Raw genomic sequence first — 8,791 nt, forward strand, 5'->3', positions numbered from 1 at the left:
ACACACACACACACACACACACACACACACACACACACACACTACCAGAGGGAAGGGTCCACTCGGTCTATAACAATGCACAAATGAGGGGCTGTCATACCCCAGGTGTGTCATTGAGTCCATAAACACAGGACAGCATCAGCTGTTTACCAGCCTCCTGCAAACTCATTACATGGCCAAAGTGTGTGTGTGTGTGTGTGTGTTTGCTTAAGTAAAGGTAGGAGGAAAGATAAGGGATTAGGGTGAAAGATAAGGTAGATTTGAAAACTCAATCTATTGACTAAGCATTCTCTCTCTCTCTCTCTGTCTCTCTCTATGTGTCTCTTTCTGTCTCTCTCTCTCTCTCTTTCTCTCTCTCCAGTACATACCATCTCCTCGGTGCAGGAGATCCAGGCGGACCATGAGACCATCATGAAGATCAATGCAGCAGGATATAGTGAGTATTGGGGTTGGAGCAGTCACAGTCTCAGTGGAACAGCCCACTGTCTCACAACAGCACAGCAGACAGTGACGCAGAAGAATTGGACACAGTAGTGCACTCCATATCCACAGGAGCGTACTGAATTCTAACTACTATAGCACAAGCCTACTATAGTACTAGTTGTAGTATGCAGTAGTATACTACTAGTACTTAACAAGCACTTTCAAACCAACAACTAACAAATGTAAATTCTACTGAAGTAAATTAGCATGTTAATGTGTAGTTGGGTAAACAATTGTCAGTACAAAAGGGAATGTGTGCGTGTGCGTGTGCGTGTGCGTGTGCGTGTGCGTGTGCGTGTGTGTGTGTGTGTGTGCGCACGTATGTAATAGAGACACACAGACATGCACAATGGTATGTAGTCTAGCAATAATAACCCTGTTTATGACCCAGCGGGTTCCAACATGACAGTTACATGGATAATACTCTCAATCTGACGAGTGCAAACACGCCGTATGTGTGTGAGACAGGTGAGTGTGCACCTTTTTTTCGGGGGAGTGCAATGTGTCAAAGTCAATGGCAGACTTTCCTGTAAATAATGTGTGTGTGGTTTTGGGTGAGTGTGTGAGAGACATCTCTATCCATCTCATTTACCCATGTGCCGCTTGGAGACTTGGATGCAGGAGAGACCTGCACAGCTTACTAACCCATGAGTAGGATTGCTATAATTTTTGTGGTCAAGAATATTTTTTGATTAGTGTGTGTGTGTGTGTGTGTGTGTGTGTGTGTGTGTGTGTGTGTGTGTGTGTGTGTGTGTGTGTGTGTGTGTGTAGTGATGCATCGGTTGGGGGTACAAGGGCAAACAGCTAGCAGAGTGCTTTTCACTCTTACTTATGATTAGTGGTTTGCATGTAGGGAACATGTTCTTGGTATGTAAGCTTTCTGTACCTGTATAAAATACATCACCAGTGGGAGTGCATCAGAAAAAAAGACTCCTTTTCATTTCTTGATATTTCTTTATATAAATAAAGATATTGTGTGTGTGTGTGTGTGTGTGTGTTTGTGTGTGTGTGTGTGTGTGTGTGTGTGTGTGTGTGTGTGTGTGTGTGTTTGTGTGTGTGTTTGTGTGTATGTGTTTGCAGTGATGCAGTGTTCAGCGCGCATGGATGTGCTGTTCCTGATGGATGGTTCCTACAGTGTGGGGAAGGGCAGTTTTGAGAGGTGCAAACACTACACCATTAAGCTGAGTCAGGCCCTGGACATTGCTGCTGATAAGGTACAATAACTGGGCGTCAAAACCACAGCAGCATACTAACTACAGTCATGCAATGATACATGTGTTCGTTTTTTACTTATACACTGGAAAAGATGGTAAATTACTTAATTTGCTGGGAACATCCCACAACAGTCAAATGTCTCATTGTCATACGCAAGTACTCATACCCAACAACCTAGCCTAACAACAGGGTGCACTGCATCCCTCATACCGATACTTAACAACAACAAAGATGCCTTTGTGAGCATTTTACTGGGGTTGTCAAGCGGGCACCTTCCTTTGTCAGGGTTTCATTGAATTACGCCCTTGACACCTTCAGAATGCTCAACGGTGGTTTCTGGCATTCCAGACCCAGTTTTCAGTTTACTAATGGATTAACATGACAACATGAATGTTTGCCGAAAACACACCGTCCGATAATTAACACCCTTACGATAGGTAGTTAGCTCACGCAAGATACTGTAATTTGAGCAAACCAATTAAATAACTTTCAACCAAAGAAAAGTCTCCCCTTCGTCTACCGACAGCGTCTTCACATAATACAGATTAATTCACATGTGCCCAAGTAGCCTGTAAGAACCTCAGCCATAACCACTGGCTCCTTTTTTAAGCTGCCTCAGACTACTCCTTTCAAGCTCATCCTCAATAACCAAAATCCAACTATAGCGATGTGATTCATGTAGCTACAAAGCCTCTAACACCTATCTCCACTGGTCTTGTATCTACTTTCCAACATCGTTCCCACGCTTCCACAACCAGTTCCACATACTTAAGCGTCTTCCTTTTCAAAGGCTTCCTCAATCGCATCTTCAAAGGGAATTGCTAACTCTGTAAAGTAAACAGTGTGCCTACACTCAGAATACTACCATGTCTGGTCTCATAGCAGTCACAACAATACGCTGTGGCACTTCAACTCTGGTTGCCTTCAAACATCAGCCAGCAATCTCTTATCCCGCACTTGTGCCAGGTGTCCACTCTCTGCCCCTCTTGCACAAAATAAATTATACTAACTAACCTCAACTGGTTTATTCTCAAACAAACACGCCAGTGATTTGAAAACCTCATTGAAAACCTGAACTCCATGTGTATTAACCCTCAGTCAAGCTAGTTCTACATCCAGATAACATATGTTTTAATGAGCCAACATGCAGCTTCTGTTTTCACCCACCCATTGACTAAAGTTCTGCGGAGTTTGGAGAAATTAGCCCACAGATCTCTCCAGCTGATATTACGCTTCGTAGCATTATGTAAAAATGCTGCCTATGAACTGCTGTTTCAGCACTAAGATGTGTGTATAATTGTGTGTGTGTGTGTGTGTGTGTGTGCTTGTGTGTGTGTGTGTGTGTGTGTGTGTGTGTGTGTGTGTGTGTGTGTGTGTGTGTGTGTGTGTGTGTGTATGTGTGTGTGTCAGGTGAGAGTGGGGGTCATTCAGTTTGGCTCAACAGCACGGCTGGAGATCCCTCTGGATGCCTACTCCACCAAAGAGGAGCTGAAGAAACACTTAAAGAAAATCACATACAGGTAATCAGCTTCAGTTTGTTGTTTGTTCGTTTGTGTGTATGTGTGTATTTATGATAGGGTATTGTCATGTCTTTCTTTTGCGATTAGCAGCAAAACCAGCTAGTAGTGCTTGAATTCTACAGAGACTGGCTGCATAGGTGTGTGTGTGTTGACATGAAAGACAGTCAGAGGAGAAATACACAGCAGCAAGTTTTTTTAGAACTCACAGTACTTAAGTGTGTGTGTGTGTATCTGTATAATTTACACCCAAGGCTAGGACATACCAGGACTTCTCTGAACAGCTGTGAAATCATCATCTCATCATGGCTCTTAAACACATCAGCAGTTGTCAATCTGACGGAACAACTGTTCAACACATGCACACACACACACATCTACACATGTGTTAATGTATGTATGTGTGTGTGTGTGTGTGTGTGTGTGTGTGTGTGTGTGTGTGTGTGTGTGTGTGTCTATATGTCTGTCTATATGTGTGTGCCTTTCAACCAGAGCTCCCGTAGTTCTCATGCATCTCACTCATGTCTCTAAAAAGTGAAGTCAGAGTGAACATAAATGGAGGAACTGGGCACGGCAGGAAGGAAGAGTGAGATTATGGAGGTATGAAGTAGCCCAGCGAGGGAGAGACGTGAACCAGAGGGGAAAGAGATTCTGCCTGATCTCAGATAATCACAATAGGACTCAGCCACAGAGTCTTGACTTAGCCATATTCATTACGGTATTAGAGTCTAATCCCGAATAAGTATGACAGTGTGATCTGGAATGATATGATGGAGACAGAGAGACGGCGAGAGAGAGAGAGAGAGAGAGGGAGGGAGGTGGCAGAAAGAGATGCAAAGTGAGAGAGAGAGAGAGGGAGGGAGAGAATGACGGAGATGAAGAGAGAGAAAGTCATGCACTGTGTGAGGTAAGCTCAGGCTGGAGTCTGGAATCAAATTAATAAGAGATTAGCGAAGAGGTAGTCAGCACACACACACACACACACACACACACACACACACACACACACACACACACACACACACACACACACACACACAAAAACGCACACAAACACAAACACACACTCACACACACACACACACACACACACACACACACACACACACACACACACACACACATACACACACACACACACACAGCGTTTAAATAGCCTGTTGTAACAGAAGCTGTTGTTGGCCTTTGTTATTTCTCTCCCACTGGGGTTTCAGAGAGCCTGGATTCCCAGACAGCAGACGACCTTTTACACTCACCCTCATGACATCAGTGTGTGACACACACACACACGCACACACACGCACACACACATACACACACACACACATACACACACACACACACACACACGAAAGAGAGAGACAGACGGCTGCACCCACATCTAGTTTTCAAATCAGGTTACCTTGTTCCCTAGACATGAGATAACTCTAATGCTATTCATTTTTGTTTCCCTCTTTTGTCTCTTTCTTTGTCTCTTCTCTCTCCTCACTCTTCTCTCTCTCTTCTTTCTCTTTCTCTTTTTCTCCTATCTCTCTTCTCTCTTCTCTCTCTCTCTCTTCTTTCTCTCTCTTCTCTCTTCTCTCTCTCTCTTCTTTCTCTCTCTTTTCTCTCTCTCTCTCTTCTCTCTATCTCTTCTCTCTCTCTTCTCTCTTCTCTCTCTCTCTCTCTCTCTCTCTCTCTTCTCTCTCCTCTCTCTCTTCTCTCTCTCTTCTCTCTCTCCTCTGTAGAGGAGGCAGCACTCAGACTGGGCTGGCTCTTAAGTACGTCCTGAGGAAGGGTTTCCCCTCCTCCGGCAACAGCACCATCCCGCGCATCCTCATCCTCCTATCAGACGGCCGCTCCCAGGGTGCCGTGCAGCTTGCTGCCTCCGAGCTCAAGCAGACCGGCGTCACCCTGTTTGCCGTTGGCCTGCGCTACCCACGGTAACAGAGTATTTTTTATCTAAACCATGTCATGGATTGTTGCCCACTTATCTTCTATCAAACCTAGTATCACTTTATTTGTATGCATGATTATGGATCAAGGCTTGTCAGGGCAATGGCATAAAGCTGGTGTTGTTTGGTTTATTCCCCATGGCCAAGAGTATGGGAATTATTAATACGAAAAATGGTCAGTTGACTTGTTCCGTGGGCTGACAAACATATTAAAGTATTAATAAATATAAGACAACATCTACTTTCAGATGCACATGTTGTTAATACTGGCAGTGATATATTATGACTTGTTTTATTGAGATGGGATAAAATGTGGGAATCAAATCTGAACAGTAGAGTATTCTTTAGTTCCCATACCATCACATACCATGCTGATAAGTCCGCAGTGACCGTATCTAGTCCTAGATGTGTTCTGCATATGTCATGAGTAGACAACATTTTGGAGAGCAATTTTCTGTTGGACAGCGTGCTTCACTTCAGAGCCATATGCTATAAACTCCAGAAGTCCTTTGCATAGCCGGCTGGGTTTTGCATAGAGGACAGTGTGATTCCCATGAGTTGTTCTGGTTTTGCTCCATAAACAGTGTTTTGCATCGTTTCACGCTCAGTGATTTGGCGGCAGCTGATTGCAGGCTGTCCTGTACGATGATGAAAGATATGTGTAGACCTTTAAAGAGTGAGCGCCCGCAGCGTGCTGAGGAGCAGGTGTGTGCTGGGCCTTAAGGCCTCTCTGCCTGCAGGGCGCGGGGGGATGGGGTGGGGGTTGGGTGGGGGGGGACAGGTGCGATGGACTGGGAAGAAGTCACCGCTGACAGGGATAGCCCTACAGAGACAGATGCCTGGGTGGAAAGTTGGCTCTGGAGGTGGCGCGGACAGGCTGCGGTGCTCTTGTTGGTGCTCTCTGGGTGCCATGATGGATCGGTCTAGGGGTTTCGGCGCTGGGCCAGGCTGGGCTGGGCGCTAGCAGCAGGTGGACGGTGAATTTGGGGATGTTGGGGATTATCACGCTGTATTTCCTGACAGTGGAATCCGTGTGTGTCTGTGTGTGTGTCTTTGAATATGTGATTCCACACATGCACATCTGTTAAAATCTGTCTGTGTGAATTCTGTCTGTATTTCCATTTGTAGAATACCCTCTATATGAAAGTACATCTGTGTGTTTCTGTGTGTGTTACTGCACATCTGTTTGCATGCAGCTGTTTGGATGTCACTTTGGATGTCTGTATATGTAGGTCAAGCACATGCGCTGCTATCCCATGGGAACATATATCTGTGTCTGTCTGTGTGTGTGCCTGTGTGTGTGTCTGTGAATGAATGGATGATTTAAGACTGTTGAGTTGTATATGCTCTTGGCGAGTGCCGTAGCTGGATGCATTCACAACTCCGGTCACGCGGGATCAGCCTGGATTACTCTCCACCCACCATTGCATCATGGGAACCCCGAGCGCTCCTAAGCTCTTACGGACATCGAAACAGAGCAGAGCTGCCCTCGACCTTCCCTCGTCCCTCGTAACTCCTTGAGATGTAAAAACCGGGAATTTTATAGTAATGGTAATGATCCGCCGGCTGGTACTGCGGAAGAGTGATGGCTGCATTAGTGTACCCCACCATCTGTTCTACCCACTATCTCTCCACTGTAAGAGTGCGCTCTTGCACTAACGTCCTCTTAAACTGATTGCCCCTCGTGGATCGCCTCTTCTCTCTCTCTCTCTCGCTCTCTCTCTCTCTCTCTCTCACTTTCTCTCTCTCTTTCGCTTTCTCTCTCTCGCTTTCTCTTTCTCTCTCTCTCTCTCTCATTTTCTCTTTCTCTCTCTCTCTCTCTCTCTTTCTCTTTATCTCTCTCTCTCTCTCGCTTTCTGTCTCTGTCCCTCTCTGTCTGTCCAGACTCAAGTGCACTCTAGTTAATGGTCATTCGATTTTGTGCCGGGGCATGAAGTCCTTGTCTTGACAGATTCGAGAGGGCTTTAGCGTAGCATAGTGTAGTTGCCGACCGTCACCTGCCTGTGATTGAAGGTGTGCATTTAGTCAGTGGCCTGAGCCCTGCGGGTATTGATGTTTGTCACTGACTTTCGTCGACTACTGAGGTTCGTTGAGGGACACCCCAATGACAGTGTTGAAAATGTGAGTTCCTGCTTTCAAATGGAGGAGCTGAGTGACATGAGGTTCTGCCTCAGCGCAGTTTCAGCATTCATGGAATTTTTCTCTCCCTTCCTCTCCTCTTCTATCTTCTCCCTCCCTCCCTCCCTCTCCTCTCTCTATATCTCTCCCTTTATCTTTCTTCCTCTGTCTCTGGCTCTCATCTCTCTCTCTCATCTCTCATGCCTCTCTCATCTCTGTCTCTCTCTGTCATTTCTCTCAGCTGGGATGAGCTGCATGAGTTGGCCAGTGCGCCTGCAGAGAGCCATGTGTTCTTCGCTGAGCATTTCCAGGATGCGGTAAACGGCCTGTACACCTCTCTGGCCTCATCTGATGTCTGCTCGGCTGTCCCACCAGGTACACATTAATCACCTATATAGGGTATATGAATATATGTACACCTGCTCAAAGTCACACATTAATCACCTATATAGGGTATATGAACATATGTACACCTGCTCAAAGTCACACATTAATCACCTATATAGGGTATATGAACATATGTACACCTGCTCAAAGTCACACATTAATCACCTATATAGGGTATATGAACATATGTACACCTGCTCAAAGTCACACATTAATCACCTATATAGGGTATATGAACATATGTACACCTGCTCAAAGTCACACATTAATCACCTATATAGGGTATATGAACATATGTACACCTGCTCAAAGGTACACATTAATCACCTATATAGGGTATATGAACATATGTACACCTGCTCAAAGTCACAAATTCATCACCTATATAGGGTATATGAACATAAGTACTTGATAATGCTATGTTATTGCCCTGAATTTTGAATATGACAACTTACTTGTTTTTTGTATACAATGCCATGATATATGATAAAATATCCGGATAAAGATGTTCTAGAAATTTGTTCTAGAAGCCTGAAAATCTGCCTTTATGAATGATGAAGATTCAACCTCTCCATACTTTCCATAACTCTTTCTCTCCCTCTGTCGGTCACTTTCTCTCCCCAGGCTGTTTTGTGGAGTCATACCCCTGTGAGAGGAAGACTCTGGAGACGGTGAAGGAGCTTGTGGGCAACTTCATGTGCTGGAAGGGCTCCAGAACCTCCACCGCATACACAACTTTCTGTCCTCACTACAAGCAAGTACACACACACACACACACACACACACACACACACACACACACACACACACACACACACACACACACACACACACACACACACTCACACTCACACACACACCTCCCTCTCTTGTAGTTCCTATACCTCCCGCTGTCCTCGCTACAAGCAAGTACACACACACACACACACACACAAACCTTCCTCTCTTGCCGTTCCTATACTGCCCTCTGTCATACTACTCTCCCATTCACAAATTGTTCTTGTTGTTTGGCTGGTTCGTTTACTATTTAGCTGAGCTAGTTAGTACAACATGCTATCACCACCAAGGTTATGGGTAAATACCCAGGCGGCAAACACACAGACAAACCTGAGACAGCTTGAGACAAAGTATGCCTTA

At 45.2% G+C, this 8,791-nt stretch overlaps 1 protein-coding gene across 1 annotated transcript in view; it reads left to right on the top strand.

Annotated features, from left to right (window-relative positions):
* Positions 1-373: 373 nt before the first annotated feature.
* The window catches only part of vwa2 (von Willebrand factor A domain containing 2), a gene marked incomplete at its 3' end in the record, with an annotated part of 15,066 nt that continues 6,648 nt past the window's right edge, over positions 374-8,791 (top strand). Inside the window, exons 1-6 of the mRNA XM_080835502.1 lie at positions 374-436; positions 1,564-1,697; positions 3,109-3,218; positions 4,943-5,137; positions 7,509-7,642; positions 8,279-8,408. Coding sequence (XP_080691628.1) covers positions 412-436; positions 1,564-1,697; positions 3,109-3,218; positions 4,943-5,137; positions 7,509-7,642; positions 8,279-8,408 — 728 coding nt within the window. The 5' untranslated portion in view covers positions 374-411. The remainder of the gene's footprint in view (positions 437-1,563; positions 1,698-3,108; positions 3,219-4,942; positions 5,138-7,508; positions 7,643-8,278; positions 8,409-8,791) is intronic.

Source organism: Sprattus sprattus (assembly GCF_963457725.1).
Source record: "Sprattus sprattus genome assembly, chromosome: 3".
NCBI lineage: Eukaryota > Metazoa > Chordata > Actinopteri > Clupeiformes > Clupeidae > Sprattus > Sprattus sprattus.